At 43.8% G+C, this 18,737-nt stretch overlaps 1 protein-coding gene across 1 annotated transcript in view; it reads right to left on the bottom strand.

Moving 5' to 3' along the window:
* ZDHHC2 (zDHHC palmitoyltransferase 2) overlaps positions 1 to 18,737 on the bottom strand; it is a 193,209-nt gene that overhangs the window by 18,346 nt on the left and 156,126 nt on the right. Inside the window, exons 7-8 of the mRNA XM_077279693.1 lie at positions 13,714 to 13,834; positions 12,300 to 12,432 (exon numbers count right to left, since the gene is read on the bottom strand). Of these exons, the coding sequence (XP_077135808.1) occupies positions 12,300 to 12,432; positions 13,714 to 13,834 (254 nt within the window). The remainder of the gene's footprint in view (positions 1 to 12,299; positions 12,433 to 13,713; positions 13,835 to 18,737) is intronic.

The raw sequence follows: 18,737 nt of genomic DNA on the forward strand, positions 1-18,737 counted from the left end.
CAAATCGGAAGGAGACCACCTGTTGTCTCCATTCTAGTAATGGCTGTGATTTGAACAATGAGATATCTACAAAAAAGTATTTATGAGCCCTACAACATCTTGGCGGTGGATTGATGACAGTTTCCCGTTACATAGTTACATAGTTATTAAGGTTGAAGGAAGACTTTAAGTCCATCTAGTTCAACCCATAGCCTAGCATGCCCTAACATGTTGATCCAGGGGAAGGCAAAAAAAACCCATGTGGTAAGAGTAAGGTCCACCATGGGGAAAAAAATTCCTTCCCGACCCCACATACGGCAATCAGACTAGTTCCCTGGATCAACGCCTTATCAAGGAATCTAATATATATACCCTGTAATATTATACTTTTCCAGAAAGGCATCCAGTCCCCTCTTAAATTTAAGTAATGAATCACTCATTACAACATCATACGGCAGAGAGTTCCATAGTCTCACTGCTCTTACAGTAAAGAATCCGCGTCTGTTATTATGCTTAAACCTTCTTTCCTCCAGACGTAGAGGATGCCCCCTTGTCCCTGTCACCGGTCTATGATTAAAAAGATCATCAGAAAGGTCTTTGCACTGTCCCCTCATATATTTATACATTAACATAAGATCACCCCTTAGCCTTCGTTTTTCCAAACTAAATAGCCCCAAGTGTAATAACCTATCTTGGTATTGCAGACCCCCCAGTCCTCTAATAACCTTGGTTGCTCTTCTCTGCACCCGCTCTAGTTCAGCTATGTCTTTCTTATACACCGGAGACCAGAACTGTGCACAGTATTCTAAGTGTGGTCGCACTAGTGACTTGTATAGAGGTAAAATTATGTTCTCCTCATGAGCATCCATGCCTCTTTTAATGCATCCCATTATTTTATTTGCCTTTGTAGCAGCTGCCTGACACTGGCCACTGAATATGAGTTTGTCATCCACCCATATACCCAGGTCTTTTTCATTGACGGTTTTGCCCAGAGTTTTAGAATTAAGCACATAGTTATACATCTTATTACTTCTACATAAGTGCATGACCTTACATTTATCCCCATTAAAGCTCATTTGCCATTTATCAGCCCAAGCTTCTAGTTTACATAAATCAGCCTGTAATATAAAATTGTCCTCCCCTGTATTGATTACCCTGCAGAGTTTAGTGTCATCTGCAAATATAGAAATTGTACTCTGAATGCCCCCTACAAGGTCATTAATAAATGTTAAAAAGAAGAGGGCCCAATACTGACCCCTGTGGTACCCCACTACTAACCGTGACCCAGTCCGAGTGTGCTCCATTAATAACCACCCTTTGTTTCCTATCCCTGAGCCAACTCTCAACCCACTTGCACATATTTTCCCCTATCCCCATTATTCTCATTTTATGTATCAACCTTTTGTGTGGCACCGTATCAAAAGCTTTTGAAAAGTCCATATACACTACATCTACTGGGTTCCCTTGGTCCAGACCGGAACTTACCTCTTCATAGAAGCTGATCAAATTAGTCTGACATGAACGGTCCCTAGTAAACCCGTGCTGATACTGGGTCATTAGGTTATTCCTCTTCAGATACTCCAGTATAGCATCCCTTAGAATGCCCTCCAGGATTTTACCCACAGTAGAGGTTAAACTTACTGGCCTATAATTTCCGAGTTCAGTTTTTGTCCCCTTTTTGAATATTGGCACCACATTTGCTATACGCCAGTCCTGTGGTACAGACCCTGTTATTATGGACTCTTTAAAGATTAAAAATAATGGTCTATCAATGACTGTACTTAATTCCTGCAGTACTCGGGGGTGTATCCCATCCGGGCCCAGAGATTTGTCAATTTTTGTGATTTTTAGACGCCGCCGTACTTCCTGCTGGGTTAAGCAGGTAACATTAAATTGGGAATTATTATCACTAGTCATATTGGCTGCCATGGGATTTTCTTTTGTAAATACTGATGAAAAAAAGTCATTTAGCATATTAGCTTTTTCCTCATCCTCATCCACCATTTCACCCAGACTATTTTTAAGGGGGCCAACACTATCATTTTTTAGTTTCTTAGTATTTATGTAGTTAAAGAATATTTTGGGGTTATTTTTGCTCTCTCTGGCAATGAGTCTCTCTGTCTCAATCTTTGCTGCCTTGATTTGCTTTTTACATAATTTATTTAATTTTCTGTATTTATTTAATGCCTCCTCACTACCTACTTCCTTTAATTCTCTAAATGCTTTCTTTTTGTCACTTATTGCGCCCCTTACAGCTTTATTTAGCCATATTGGTTTCCTCCTATTTCTAGTATGTTTATTCCCATACGATATACACTCACTGGCCACTTTATTAGGTACACCTGTCCAACTTCTTGTTAACACTTAATTTCTAATCAGCCAATCACATGGCGGCAACTCAGTGCATTTAGGCATGTAGACATGGTCAAGACAATCTCCTGCAGTTCAAACCGAGCATCAGTATAGGGAAGAAAGGTGATTTGAGTGCCTTTGAACGTGGCATGGTTGTTGGTGCCAGAAGGGCTGGTCTGAGTATTTCAGAAACTGCTGATCTACTGGGATTTTCACGCACAACCATCTCTAGGGTTTACAGAGAATGGTCCGAAAAAGAAAAAAAATCCAGTGAGCGGCAGTTCTGTGGGCGGAAATGCCTTGTTGATGCCAGAGGTCAGAGGAGAATGGGCAGACTGGTTCGAGCTGATAGAAAGGCAACAGTGACTCAAATCGCCACCCGTTACAACCAAGGTAGGCCTAAGAGCATCTCTGAACGCACAGTGCGTCGAACTTTGAGGCAGATGGGCTACAGCAGCAGAAGACCACACCGGGTACCACTCCTTTCAGCTAAGAACAGGAAACTGAGGCTACAATTTGTACAAGCTCATCGAAATTGGACAGTAGAAGATTGGAAAAACGTTGCTTGGTCTGATGAGTCTCGATTTCTGCTGCGACATTCGGATGGTAGGGTCAGAATTTGGCGTAAACAACATGAAAGCATGGATCCATCCTGCCTTGTATGGAGCATCTTTGGGATGTGCAGCCGACAAATCTGCGGCAACTGTGTGATGCCATCATGTCAATATGGACCAAAATCTCTGAGGAATGCTTCCAGCACCTTGTTGAATCTATGCCACAAAGAATTGAGGCAGTTCTGAAGGCAAAAGGGGGTCCAACCCGTTACTAGCATGGTGTACCTAATAAAGTGGCCGGTGAGTGTATACTGTGCACAGGTCCTATCCAGGATGCTAATAAATGTCTCCCATTTTCTTTGTGTACTTTTATGTCTCAGGATATCGTCCCAGTTAATTGCACCAAGATCCTCTCTCATCCGTTGGAAATTTGCCCTCCTGAAGTTTAGTGTCCTTGTCACCCCCCTACTACCCATCTTATTAAAGGAGACATGAAAACTTATTATTTTGTGATCACTATTCCCCAAGTGACCCCTAACCCTTATATTTGATATGCGGTCTGGCCTGTTGGTTAATATTAGGTCTAGCAGTGCCCCCCTTCTTGTTGGGTCCTGAACCAGTTGTGAAAGGTAATTGTCTCTCATTGTTGTCAAAAACCGATTACCTTTACTGGAACTGCAGGTTTCTGTGTTGTGAATTTACTTTTTGCTCCCTCTAGTGGTTACTAGTTTTTTGACTCTGGTTTTTCTGTCATTCCTTTTATCCGCACCTGGGTCGTTAGTTAAGGGTGTTGCTATTTAAGCTCCCTGGACCTTCAGTTCAATGCCTGGCAACGTAGTTATCAGAGCTAGTCTGCTGTGCTCTTGTCTACTGATCCTGGTTCCAGTTATATCAGCTAAGTCCGCTTTTTGCTTTTTGCTATTTTGTTTTGGTTTTGTATTTTTGTCCAGCTTGTTCCAAATATATATCCTGACCTTTGCTGGAAGCTCTAGGGGGCTGGTGTTCTCCCCCCGGACCGTTAGACGGTTCGGGGGTTCTTGAATTTCCAGTGTGGATTTTGATAGGGTTTTTGTTGACCATATAAGTTACCTTTCTTTATTCTGCTATCAGTTAGCGGGCCTCTCTGTGCTAAACCTGGTTCATTTCTGTGTTTGTCATTTCCTCTTACCTCACCGTTATTATTTGTGGGGGGCTTCTATCCAGCTTTGGGGTCCCCTTCTCTGGAGGCAAGAAAGGTCTTTTGTTTTCCTCTACTAGGGGTAGCTAGATTCTCCGGCTGGAGCGTGTCATCTAGAATCAACGTAGGAATGATCCCCGGCTACTTCTAGTGTTGGCGTTAGGAGTAGATATATGGTCAACCCAGCTACCACTGCCCTATGAGCTGGATTTTTGTATTCTGCAGACTTCCACGTTCCTCTGAGACCCTCGCCATTGGGGTCATAACAGTTTGCCAGGCCAGTATTAAATGTTTAATGCATTGCAGAAGAGGGATTATAAGAAAGAAGATTCTGAGTTTTTTTTTTTTTTTCTTCTTCCCCTTTACCTCAGAGTGGCTATGCTTGCTGCAGACATGAATGTCCAGACCTTGATTACAAGTGTGGACCAGCTGGCTACTCGTGTGCAGGGCATACAAGACTATGTTATCAGTAATCCTAGGTCAGAACCTAAAATACCGATTCCTGAACTGTTTTCCGGAGACAGGTTTAAGTTTAGGAATTTTGTGAATAATTGTAAATTGTTTTTGTCCCTGAGACCCTGTTCATCTGGAGACTCTGCTCAGCAAGTAAAAATTGTTATTTCATTCTTACGGGGCGACCCTCAGGATTGGGCTTTTTCGCTGGCGCCAGGAGATCCGGCATTGGCTGATATTAATGCGTTTTTTCTGGCGCTCGGTTTACTTTATGAGGAACCCAATCTTGAGATTCAGGCAGAAAAGGCCTTGCTGGCTATGTCTCAGGGGCAGGACGAGGCTGAAGTGTACTGCCAAAAATTTCGGAAATGGTCCGTGCTGACACATTGGAACGAGTGTGCACTGGCCGCTAATTTTAGAAATGGCCTTTCTGAAGCCATTAAGAATGTTATGGTGGGTTTTCCCATTCCCACAGGTCTGAATGATACTATGGCACTGGCTATTCAAATTGACCGGCGGTTGCGGGAGCGCAAAACCGCAAATTCCCTCATGGTGTTGTCTGAACAGACACCTAATTCGGTGCAATGTGATAGAAAAATCGCAAATTCCCTCATGGTGTTGTCTGAACAGACACCTGATTTAATGCAATGTGATAGAATCCTGACTAGAAATGAGCGGAAAATTCATAGACGCCGGAATGGCTTGTGCTACTACTGTGGTGATTCTACACATATTATCTCAGCATGCTCTAAACGTATAGCTAAGGTTGTTAGTCCTGTCACCGTTGGTAATTTGCAACCTAAATTTATTCTGTCTGTAACTTTGATTTGCTCACTGTCGTCTTTTCCTGTCATGGCGTTTGTAGATTCAGGTGCTGCCCTGAGTCTTATGGATCTGTCATTTGCTAAGCACTGTGGTTTTACTCTTGAACCATTAGAAAATCCTATTCCTCTTAGGGGTATTGATGCTACGCCATTGGCAGCAAATAAACCGCAGTATTGGACACAGGTTACCATGTGCATGACTCCTGAACACCGCGAGGTGATACGTTTCCTGGTTTTACATAAAATGCATGATTTGGTTGTTTTAGGGCTGCCATGGTTACAGACCCATAATCCAGTCCTGGACTGGAAGGCTATGTCAGTCTCAAGTTGGGGCTGTCGTGGTATTCATGGGGATTCCCTGCCTGTGTCTATTGCTTCTTCTACGCCTTCGGAAGTTCCGGAGTATTTGTCTGATTATCAGGATGTCTTCAGTGAGTCTGAGTCCAGTGCACTGCCTCCTCATAGGGACTGTGACTGTGCTATAGATTTGATCCCAGGCAGTAAATTTCCTAAGGGAAGACTGTTTAATCTGTCGGTACCTGAACATACCGCTATGCGTTCATATATCAAGGAGTCTCTAGAGAAAGGACATATTCGTCCGTCTTCTTCCCCTCTTGGTGCGGGATTCTTTTTTGTGGCAAAAAAGGACGGATCTTTGAGACCTTGTATTGATTATCGGCTTTTAAATAAGATCACTGTCAAATTTCAGTATCCTTTACCGCTGTTGTCTGACTTGTTTGCCCGGATTAAAGGTGCCAAGTGGTTCACCAAGATAGATCTTCGTGGTGCGTACAACCTTGTGCGCATTAAGCAAGGTGATGAATGGAAAACCGCATTCAATACGCCCGAAGGTCATTTTGAGTACTTGGTGATGCCTTTTGGGCTCTCCAATGCGCCTTCAGTTTTTCAGTCCTTTATGCATGACATTTTCCGGAAGTATCTGGATAAATTTTTGATTGTTTATCTGGATGATATTTTGTTTTTTTCTGATAATTGGGATTCGCATGTGGAGCAGGTCAGGTTGGTCTTTAAAATTTTGCGTGAAAATTCTTTGTTTGTCAAGGGCTCAAAGTGTCTCTTTGGTGTACAGAAGGTTCCCTTTTTGGGGTTCATTTTTTCCCTTTCTGCTGTGGAGATGGACCCAGTCAAGGTCCGAGCTATTCTTGATTGGACTCAGCCCTCGTCAGTTAAGAGTCTACAGAAGTTCTTGGGTTTCGCTAACTTCTACCGTCGTTTTATCGCTAATTTTTCTAGCATTGTGAAACCTTTGACGGATATGACCAAGAAGGGCTCCGATGTAGCTAACTGGGCTCCTGCTGCCGTGGAGGCTTTCCAGGAGTTGAAACGCCGGTTTACTTCGGCGCCTGTTTTGTGCCAGCCCGATGTCTCACTTCCCTTTCAGGTTGAGGTGGATGCTTCAGAGATTGGAGCAGGGGCCGTTTTGTCGCAGAGAGGCCCTGGTTGCTCTGTTATGAAACCTTGTGCCTTTTTCTCTAGGAAGTTTTCGCCTGCCGAGCGAAATTATGATGTGGGCAATCGGGAGTTGTTGGCCATGAAATGGGCATTTGAGGAGTGGCGTCATTGGCTCGAGGGTGCTAAGCATCGTGTGGTGGTCTTGACTGATCACAAAAATCTGATGTATCTCGAGTCTGCTAAACGCCTTAATCCGAGACAGGCCCGCTGGTCATTGTTTTTCTCCCGCTTTGATTTTGTTGTCTCGTATTTACCAGGTTCAAAGAATGTGAAGGCCGATGCTCTTTCTAGGAGCTTTGTGCCTGATGCTCCTGGAGTCGCTGATCCTGTTGGTATTCTTAAAGATGGAGTTATCTTGTCAGCTATTTCTCCGGATCTGCGACGTGTGTTGCAGAGATTTCAGGCTGATAGACCTGAGTCTTGTCCACCTGACAGACTGTTTGTCCCGGATAAGTGGACCAGCAGAGTCATTTCCGAGGTTCATTCCTCGGTGTTGGCAGGTCACCCGGGAATTTTTGGCACCAGAGATCTGGTGGCCAGGTCCTTTTGGTGGCCTTCCTTGTCAAGGGATGTGCGGTCATTTGTGCAGTCCTGTGGGACTTGTGCTCGAGCTAAGCCTTGCTGTTCTCGTGCCAGCGGTTTGCTCTTGCCCTTGCCTGTCCCGAAGAGACCTTGGACACATATCTCCATGGATTTCATTTCTGATCTTCCGCTATCCCAGGGCATGTCCGTTATCTGGGTGATATGTGATCGCTTCTCAAAGATGGTCCATTTGGTTCCTTTGCCTAAGCTGCCTTCCTCTTCCGATCTGGTTCCTGTGTTTTTCCAGAACGTGGTTCGTTTGCACGGCATCCCTGAGAATATTGTGTCAGACAGAGGATCCCAGTTCGTTTCCAGATTCTGGCGATCCTTTTGTAGTAGGATGGGCATTGATTTGTCGTTTTCGTCTGCTTTCCATCCTCAGACTAATGGACAGACGGAGCGAACCAATCAGACTTTGGAGGCTTATTTGAGGTGTTTTGTCTCTGCTGATCAGGACGATTGGGTGACATTCTTGCCGTTGGCTGAGTTTGCCCTTAATAATCGGGCTAGTTCCGCCACCTTGGTTTCGCCTTTTTTCTGCAACTCTGGTTTCCATCCTCGCTTTTCTTCGGGTCATGTGGAGCCTTCTGACTGTCCTGGGGTGGATTCTGTGGTGGATAGGTTGCAGCAGATCTGGAATCATGTGGTGGACAACTTGAAGTTGTCACAGGAGAGGGCTCAGCGCTTTGCCAACCGCCGCCGCGGTGTGGGTCCCCGACTACGCGTTGGGGATTTGGTATGGCTTTCTTCCCGCTTTGTTCCTATGAAGGTCTCCTCTCCCAAATTTAAACCTCGTTTTATTGGGCCTTACAAGATATTGGAAATCCTTAATCCTGTATCTTTTCGTCTGGATCTTCCTGTGTCGTTTGCTATTCACAATGTATTTCATAGGTCCTTGTTGCGGCGGTACATTGTGCCTATAGTTCCTTCTGCTGAGCCTCCTGCTCCGGTGTTGGTTGAGGGCGAGTTGGAGTACGTGGTGGAGAAGATCTTGGATTCTCGCCTCTCCAGGCGGAGGCTTCAGTACCTGGTCAAGTGGAAGGGCTATGGTCAGGAGGATAATTCCTGGGTGGTCGCCTCTGATGTTCATGCGGCCGATTTAGTTCGTGCCTTTCATGCCGCTCATCCTGATCGCCCTGGTGGTCGTGGTGAGGGTTCGGTGACCCCTCACTAAGGGGGGGGTACTGTTGTGAATTTACTTTTTGCTCCCTCTAGTGGTTACTAGTTTTTTGACTCTGGTTTTTCTGTCATTCCTTTTATCCGCACCTGGGTCGTTAGTTAAGGGTGTTGCTATTTAAGCTCCCTGGACCTTCAGTTCAATGCCTGGCAACGTAGTTATCAGAGCTAGTCTGCTGTGCTCTTGTCTACTGATCCTGGTTCCAGTTATATCAGCTAAGTCCGCTTTTTGCTTTTTGCTATTTTGTTTTGGTTTTGTATTTTTGTCCAGCTTGTTCCAAATATATATCCTGACCTTTGCTGGAAGCTCTAGGGGGCTGGTGTTCTCCCCCCGGACCGTTAGACGGTTCGCAGGTTCTTGAATTTCCAGTGTGGATTTTGATAGGGTTTTTGTTGACCATATAAGTTACCTTTCTTTATTCTGCTATCAGTTAGCGGGCCTCTCTGTGCTAAACCTGGTTCATTTCTGTGTTTGTCATTTCCTCTTACCTCACCGTTATTATTTGTGGGGGGCTTCTATCCAGCTTTGGGGTCCCCTTCTCTGGAGGCAAGAAAGGTCTTTTGTTTTCCTCTACTAGGGGTAGCTAGATTCTCCGGCTGGAGCGTGTCATCTAGAATCAACGTAGGAATGATCCCCGGCTACTTCTAGTGTTGGCGTTAGGAGTAGATATATGGTCAACCCAGCTACCACTGCCCTATGAGCTGGATTTTTGTATTCTGCAGACTTCCACGTTCCTCTGAGACCCTCGCCATTGGGGTCATAACATTTCTGTTCCCCAATCTATTTCAGGGTAGTTGAAGTCCCCCATAATAATGACTTCTCCTTGAGTCGCAGCTTCATCTGTTTGCTTTACAAGGATATTCTCCATTGCTTCCATTATTTTTGGAGATTTATAACAAACCCCTATCAGTAATTTATTATTTTTTCCCCCTCCCCTTATCTCCACCCACAGGGACGCTACATTTTCATTAGATTCACCTATATTATCACGCAGGATGGGTTTTAAGATTGATTTTACAAACAGACACACCCCACCCCCTCGCTTTACTGTACGGTCATTTCTGAAAAGGCTATAGCCCTGCAAGTTAACAGCCCAGTCATGGCTCTCATCCAGCCATGTTTCAGATATCCCCACCATGTCATAATTATGTTCCAACAACATTAGTTCTAATTCGTCCATTTTGTTGGCGAGGCTTCTGGCATTAGTATACATGCACTTTATGTATCTCTCTGTACCTCTATTCTTTCTTAAATTACTAACTGTTCTAACCCTACCCCCCATGCCTCCGCCACCCCCAACTTCCTTATTTGTGCCCAGGTCTCTATCTACACTATCTTCCCCACCTATAAAATGAATACCCTCCCCCCATTCCCTAGTTTAAACACTCCTCCAACCTTCTAACCATTTTCTCCCCCAGCACAGCTGCACCTTCCCCATTGAGGTGCAGCCCATCCCTAGCGTAGAGCCTGTAGCCAACTGAGAAGTCAGCCCAGTTCTGCAGGAACCCAAACCCCTCCTTCCTACACCAATTCTTGAGCCACTTATTAACCTCCCTAATCTCCCGTTGCCTCTCTGGCGTGGCACGTGGTACAGGCAGTATTTCAGAAAATACCACGTTGGAGGTCCTTGCTTTCAGCTTGCAGCCTAATTCCCTGAAATCATCTTTAAGGACCTTCCACCTACCTCTAACTTTGTAATTTGTGCCAATGTGCACCATGACCGCTGGGTCCTCACCAGCCCCTCCCAGTAATCTGTCCACCCGATCAGCGATGTGTCGGACTCGAGCGCCAGGTAGGCAGCACACCGTTCGACGATCCCTGTCTTTGTGACAGATTGCCCTATCTGTTCCCCTATTAATTGAGTCCCCCACTACCAGCACCTGTCTGGCCTGCCCTGCTCTCCTATTTGCCTCCTTACTGGAGCAGTCACTCCTCCGGCTTTCAGAGGACATGCCTGGCTGCAGCAGTGCTACCCCTGTACTGGCACCCCCCTCATCTGCCAACTTAGCAAACTTATTGGGGTGTGAAAGATCAGGACTAGCCTCCCTGGCACTCTTCCCTCTACCCCGCTTCCTAACTGTCACCCAGCTAACTGCCTCACTGTCCTGCAGCTCCATCCTACCATCCCCCTCCTGATCTATCCCATTGAGCGTCTGCTCTGTGAGCAGAAGACTCCTCTCCATATTGTCTATGGATCTCAGTGTTGCCAGCTGCACATTTAGATCCAGTATCTGGGTTTCCAAATGCACAACGTGCTCACATCTCGCACAGCAGTATGCACCCTCGACCGGCTGATCAAGGACTGCATACATGTGGCAAGATGTGCACTGGATGGCATTAACAATTGTGGAGCACATTTCCTAATGGGGATTGCACCAGACAGAAACGTTAAATAAAACTAAATACAAAGTATTAATTAACACTTGGAACAGCAATTCCTCCCTTGGAAACTCCCTGATTCCAAAGTCACTGAGTCACAAGTCACACTTACCGCCGTCCACACTTACGCTCAGGTCACACTCAGCTCGCTCACACTCGCTATGCTGAAGATTTAAAGATTTTTTTTTTTCCTCTATTTCCCTTCAACAACAAGCCACCTTGCTGTTCAAATGCACTTCCAAAAACCGTTAAGGTTTACAGTCACAGTTTTCTTTTTGTGCCAAGATTATGATAACTGACCAGTGTGAACATAAATCATAGTTATCAGTTGAATACTCGGTAAATGTAAAGGTGGGTTTACACCATCAGACTTGAGGAACTTAAACAAAATTTGTTACCTCGAAAAATGTTATTTAAATTGGGTAAATAGCGTTTAAATCCGCAACTGCAGAGAGAAAATGAAGTTATATTCTCTCTGCAGCTGCATGGTTCTAGTGCCATGCAAGGAGCGGTTGCAGTCACTAAATACTATATTATGAGCACATACAGGGAGAATATAACTCCATTTTCCCCTGTAGCCGCACCTCTAGTAAGTCGACTACAGAGGGTTTAAACAGCGTAAAAACAGCGTAAATAGCGTTTCTTGTGGCGATAGGTTCCTTTTAATGATCTCTCATTAGCTACTTGTTTGATGATAATCAGCAATTTAATAGCCCATTTAGACCGGCAGACAACATATAATATGTGCACATACTGATCAGTAATGGATCGTTCTGGCCACATAGGCTATCACTGTTTTTGGCAACACAGGTCCTGTTTACACAGAACTATGTGCTGCTGAGAACATCAATAGATTATTTCACCCAACGAACAAGTCTTTTGCTCGTTCTTCAGGTGATTGGCAGCTTGTTTACCCCGGTCGAACTATCATGAAAAGAGTGTTCTTAGTGCCCAGCACAAGACTCTTGCTAAGTAGGCTTGGTCAAGATTTCTCCAACCACCAATCATTCATCAATGGTTTGAAAAATCAACTAAATATGTGTTTGATTATATTTCTGGGAAATCTGCTGACATGAAACATGGTGGCCTTTATAATGTCCACAAGGTAGTTGTATTCATTCTGCTCTTATATTAGTAACTTTGTGGCAAAAATAAAAATAAATGAGCAGGATAGACCGAGTATATTAAGACAAAAAAAATTTGGACAGTGATTCTGAGCTGATTGGTTTACTTTAATGTTTGTTAATTGTTGTTGTTGGGGTATCGACACACACGTCAACCAATACCAGTAGTCCCATTAAAACCAGTACATCTAGAGTAGTGCACATGAGGCAAATATTGTGACTTACCCAGTGTTGAGCGGTTTTTACAGACAAGCCAGCAATGATACCCAAACAAGGAGGACAGACTGACGGAGAACATGGCGGCAGCAAAAAACAAAAACATAATGTGGAATTTGGCTTGTGTGTCAGGCAGACCATTCTGCAGAGGAAAATGAAAAGGGACCATCAGTCGGGAAAAGGGCAGAATGAAAGTAATATCTTATCTATTACAAGTTGTGACCTTTCAGATGGCAGAGAAAGCAGAGAGGAAGCTGCTGCGCAGCGAAAGGTCATCATTAGTGAGCCAAGGTCTCCGATTAGGACAGTAGGCAGAGGGGGGTTTAGTACTTTTGCCAATTAAGATTTATATGAAGATGGAAAAACACATTTAGAAGGACACCTCTGTCACTTAGCCGAAAAGAAGTAAGGAAAACCCCCAAACATCAGGTCATTTCTCTTATTAATAGGCGTCGGTCGCCTCCATAATAAAAGATACAAGGAACTGAAAATGTCTCACACTAATTAACAACACGTTTCGGCCATTTCGGCTTTTATGACTCTGTCAAAGGTCCCGAAAATAAAAAAACGCCATAAACTTCAGTTACCCAAAGGAGTGTAGAACACGCAACTTTGGACTCTGAACTTTTTGGGGGCATTTCCATGTTTGAAATCAGAAACAATAATGTAGAGTCCAAAGTTGCAAGTTGCCGACGGTTTGATAATGGAAGTCTATGGCTTCATTGGCGGTATGTCCCAATCCCTTCACGTGATGTGAACCCGACCTAAGGGTACAATACCACCCCAATAGCACTGCATTCTCACAGCAACCAGTAAAGCTGCCAACTAGGTACAGGTACAGACCACAGGACCATGGACAGGTCAGAATGGGTCGCAGCAATATACTCTGATGCCAATTATCAAGATTTACAATAAAAACGTTAGCACAAAATCATATCTATACAAGACAGAGTCTACTGTGCCACCACTGGACATAGTCAAGCACCTTTTCCAGTTGTATTCTCCAAATATTATTATTATGGTCCACAAAAGTAATGTAAAGTCTATTGTCTATCCCATGCATAAGATAACTAGGAGGTAGAGATGATGCAAATCGATTTGCAAGACCCCGTCCAGCGGCCACATCGATTATCTGGCACTGAGAACCAGCTCCTGGAATCTGCAGCTCCTCTTTTGATAAGCCGATTTGGGGTGACGTGATATTTTTGGAGTGACGCAAGTGACACTGCGCCACGCTGGCTGATCAAAAGGAGACATGCGGACGCTGGCAGGTAGGAGGCAGTTTGCAGGAGCGGCTCCTGTGAAGCGATTTGCACCAACTCTACTAGGAGTTAATTAGAAAACTAGCATACAAATTGCAAGGGCAATACATTCCCTTTAGCAAAAGAAAAAAAACAATGCTGATGGAGGAATTCTAACTTACCGTCCAAAATTTGATAAAATACTGCAAATCTGTGGCAACAATAAAAAGGCAATACAGCAACGAATAGGCCAGGAAGAGTAAAAAGAACTTGTAATTGGAGAATCCAACACAGTTGTTTACCCTACAAAAGAATGAAAAATACAAATATTATTAAATTATTACTAATAACACAAAATGTGCAAATCGCCATCACAAGAAGTGGAAGCAGGAGCAACAAGGAGTTACCTGTGTAGCAGGAGTAACATGTAATCTGTCACAGACGGCTCATCCTAGTTGGTCACCACTAGAAAATCTTGTCTGCCTCTGGGAGATCTATTGAATTCTGCGACTCATTAAAGGGGACCTGTCTCCACATTTGACCTTTCTAAACTATTAATATGAGCACACAGGTTATAGACTGCGGAGAACAGTCCTCCCTGTGTGTCGCAAATCAGATACCTTGTTGCTGAAAAATCATCTTTTATCACTTTATGTAAATTACCTCTATCAGGCACCGGGGGGGATGGTGCCTGGAGATAACTCTGCCCCAGGGCTTATTTTAAAAATGAGGGGGAGTTACCTGTGTGATGTGTAATAGTTACCAGTGTTACCTGTGTGATGTGTAATAGTTACCAGTGTTACCTGTGTGATGTGTAATGGTTACCAGTGTTACCAATGTGATGTGTAATGGTTACCAGTGTTACCAGTGTGATGTGTAATGGTTACCAGTGTTACCTGTGTGATGTGTAATGGTTACCAGTGTTACCAGTGTGATGTGTAATGGTTACCAGTGTTACCTGTGTGATGTGTAATGGTTACCAGTGTTACCAATGTGATGTGTAATGGTTACCAGTGTTACCTGTGTGATGTGTAATGGTTACCAGTGTGATGTGTAATGGTTACCAGTGTGATGTGTAATGGTTACCAGTGTGATGTGTAATGGTTACCAGTGTTACCTGTGTGATGTGTAATGGTTACCAGTGTTACCAATGTGACGTGTAATGGTTACCAGTGTTACCTGTGTGATGTGTAATGGTTACCAGTGTTACCTGTGTGATGTGTAATGGTTACCAGTGTGATGTGTAATGGTTACCAGTGTGATGTGTAATGGTTACCAGTGTTACCTGTGTGATGTGTAATGGTTACCAGTGTTACCAATGTGACGTGTAATGGTTACCAGTGTTACCTGTGTGATGTGTAATGGTTACCAGTGTGATGTGTAATGGTTACCAGTGTGATGTGTAATGGTTACCAGTGTGATGTGTAATGGTTACCAGTGTTACCAGTGTGATGTGTAATGGTTACCAGTGTTACCAGTGTGATGTGTAATGGTTACCAGTGTTACCAGTGTGATGTGTAATGGTTACCAGTGTTACCAGTGTGATGTGTAATGGTTACCAGTGTGATGTGTAATGGTTACCAGTGTTATGAGCGTGATGTGTAATGGTTACCAGTGTGATGTGTAATGGTTACCAGTGTTACGAGCGTGATGTGTAATGGTTACCAGTGTGATGTGTAATGGTTACCAGTGTTACCAGTGTGATGTGTAATGGTTACCAGTGTGATCTGTAATGGTTACCAGTGTTACGAGAGTGATGTGTAATGGTTACCAGTTTGATGTGTAATGGTTACCAGTGTTACCAGTGTGATGTGTAATGGTTACCAGTGTTACCAGTGTGATGTGTAATGGTTACCAGTGTGATGTGTAATGGTTACCAGTGTTACGAGCGTGATGTGTAATGGTTACCAGTGTTACCAATGTGATGTGTAATGGTTACCAGTGTTACCTGTGTGATGTGTAATGGTTACCAGTGTGATGTGTAATGGTTACCAGTGTGATGTGTAATGGTTACCAGTGTTACCAGTGTGATGTGTAATGGTTACCAGTGTGATGTGTAATGGTTACCAGTGTGATGTGTAATGGTTACCAGTGTTACCTGTGTGATGTGTAATGGTTACCAGTGTTACCAATGTGACGTGTAATGGTTACCAGTGTTACCTGTGTGATGTGTAATGGTTACCAGTGTTACCTGTGTGATGTGTAATGGTTACCAGTGTGATGTGTAATGGTTACCAGTGTGATGTGTAATGGTTACCAGTGTTACCTGTGTGATGTGTAATGGTTACCAGTGTTACCAATGTGACGTGTAATTGTTACCAGTGTTACCTGTGTGATGTGTAATGGTTACCAGTGTGATGTGTAATGGTTACCAGTGTGATGTGTAATGGTTACCAGTGTTACCAGTGTGATGTGTAATGGTTACCAGTGTTACCAGTGTGATGTGTAATGGTTACCAGTGTTACCAGTGTGATGTGTAATGGTTACCAGTGTTACCAGTGTGATGTGTAATGGTTACCAGTGTGATGTGTAATGGTTACCAGTGTTACGAGCGTGATGTGTAATGGTTACCAGTGTGATGTGTAATGGTTACCAGTGTTACGAGCGTGATGTGTAATGGTTACCAGTGTGATGTGTAATGGTTACCAGTGTTACCAGTGTGATGTGTAATGGTTACCAGTGTGATGTGTAATGGTTACCAGTGTTACGAGAGTGATGTGTAATGGTTACCAGTGTGATGTGTAATGGTTACCAGTGTTACCAGTGTGATGTGTAATGGTTACCAGTGTTACCAGTGTGATGTGTAATGGTTACCAGTGTGATGTGTAATGGTTACCAGTGTTACGAGCGTGATGTGTAATGGTTACCAGTGTGATGTGTAATGGTTACCAGTGTTACGAGCGTGATGTGTAATGGATACCAGTGTGATGTGTAATGGTTACCAGTGTTACCAGTGTGATGTGTAATGGTTACCAGTGTGATGTGTAATGGTTACCAGTGTTACGAGAGTGATGTGTAATGGTTACCAGTTTGATGTGTAATGGCCGCTCTCTGCTCTCCTGATATCACAGCAGAGCTGTGTGTGATTATAACTGACTCATCTGCAGGTTCCTCTCAGCCTCAGATTACAGCTCACATACATACAGGGCTGCAATACTGTTGTAATACAGCAGAGCTGAGAGAAGCAAAAAAATGTGTTTGCAAGAAGACAAAGTTAAGTTCTCCTGTTCTGTGTTAGTTACTTGTCTCACACTGGTAACTTCCCTTCATGTAAAATAATCTCTGGAGGCAGAGGTATCTCCAGGCACCATCCTCCCCAGAACATGGAACAGATCATTTACGTAAAGTGATAAATTATGATTTCTTAGAAACAATGTGTCTGACATGAGACACACATGTAGGACTCACCTCAGCAGTCTATAACCTGTATGCTCCTACTAATAGTTTAACTGCAGGTTCAGTCTACATATGTAATTTTATCCTGAAAAAGTTAGCTTAGAGACCTGTCATCAGAATGTTATACCCCCAAGTAATGGCATGTATATATAAAGTAGGCGTTTGCATGCTACTAGATCCTTCCGTTTCTCATAGAAATCCATTTTGTTGTTTTACCAAACCCATTGTTGAAATTGTTTAAAATATTAGCTGCAAGTGCAGTGGGGCCGGCAGCGCACCTACCGCACCCCTACATCTCGCCCTATTCCGTGCCCATTGCCTGACCCCTGTCTCTAACTGGCAGGTAACTGAAATGAGCCTGACCTGGAGGCAGGCAATGGCACGGAATAGGGTGAGATGTAGGGGTGCGGTAGGTGCGCTGCCGGCCCCACTGCACTTGCAGCTAATATTTTAAACAATTTCAACAATGGGTTTGGTAAAACAACAAAATGGATTTCTATGAGAAACGAAAGGTGTGGGCGAGGACTTATGTTGTGATTTTATTTGGCTGCCAGTTTAGCAAAAGTCATACCATGACGTTCATCCATATTGGGTGTCATTTTGGAAATAGCTTCTCCAAATATTAAGAAACTATGAATGTATTACATGTAGCAGTGTCATCTCTTCAATGTACATTCTGTACTAACGAAAGAAAACGGGTAAGCCCCCGCATACAGCACAACTTCATGCAGGCATTGCTTAGGTGTAGGGTCTTGTGATTGCTGGGGACGTCAGTGATCCCAGTGATGGCCCCCAATAGATCAGTGTCAGCAGCTCATACAATGCCCTGATAAAGCGGATTTGGTTGACGGCTGATACTTTAGTTATGACGGTTGATTGAATCTCACCATTAGCTACATGAACATCGGACGTATCGATCAGCCTCTTCGGTTGGTTCAGGACACGATTGATAAACCGCCAATCTAACATTGTTTTCTACTCTTATAAAAAGTGGAGTTTTCTATTTTTTTTCTTAACAACATTCACGGCTGTGCAGCATCGCAATGTGGGGCTAAAAAGCGCAATGTCAATGCTTGTCTGCTTATGATTAGGACTTAAGGATGATTACGGCAAGTGCCGACTTCACAAAAACACACAATAAGCTGCCCTAAGTGTGCGGCTCAGATTCAGCGGCAGACGTAATGTTCCTAATGACTCACATGATGAAACTCGTGTATCAGCGCACCGCGAGGATCTCACAAACAGCCGTGCTGTGCGCAGCTGATGTCAGGGCGTGAAAAGCCCCCGTACTCAGTGCTGCATCATTATCATGTGCGGCATCATCATCATGTGCGGCAGTGTTACGTCAGATGCATTTCATAACGTCAGAACGTTGGATGCATACATACGGACGTATTTCAATATATTCGTATATGTTTTGGGGGACAATTTTGTTTTCTCAAATAAATGTATGCACTTTTGGCTAAAATGATTTTTGTAGTTGGGTTTCATTAACATTTTTGCACCGTTTCACTTCCGTAGCCTCCGCATTGCACAAGTTATTATTGGCTGCAGAATGAGTTCAATGGGAAACCATCAGTGAGCTCATTATGACCCCAGTCCAAATAGACAGTCTCTTAGGACTCATGCAGAAGACCATATTTTCGGTCCGAAAACCATGTTAATCTTAAAATATTGGACAGCAATCGGATGAATGTTATGCTTTAGGGCTGTGTACATGTTCTATTTTTTTTCCTCAGACAGACCTAGTCTGGAAAAAAAAAATCACTGCATGCCCGAGTTTGAGCCAATATTCGGATCACACTCTGCC

Source organism: Ranitomeya variabilis, chromosome 1, assembly GCF_051348905.1.
Source record: "Ranitomeya variabilis isolate aRanVar5 chromosome 1, aRanVar5.hap1, whole genome shotgun sequence".
NCBI classification, from domain to species: domain Eukaryota; kingdom Metazoa; phylum Chordata; class Amphibia; order Anura; family Dendrobatidae; genus Ranitomeya; species Ranitomeya variabilis.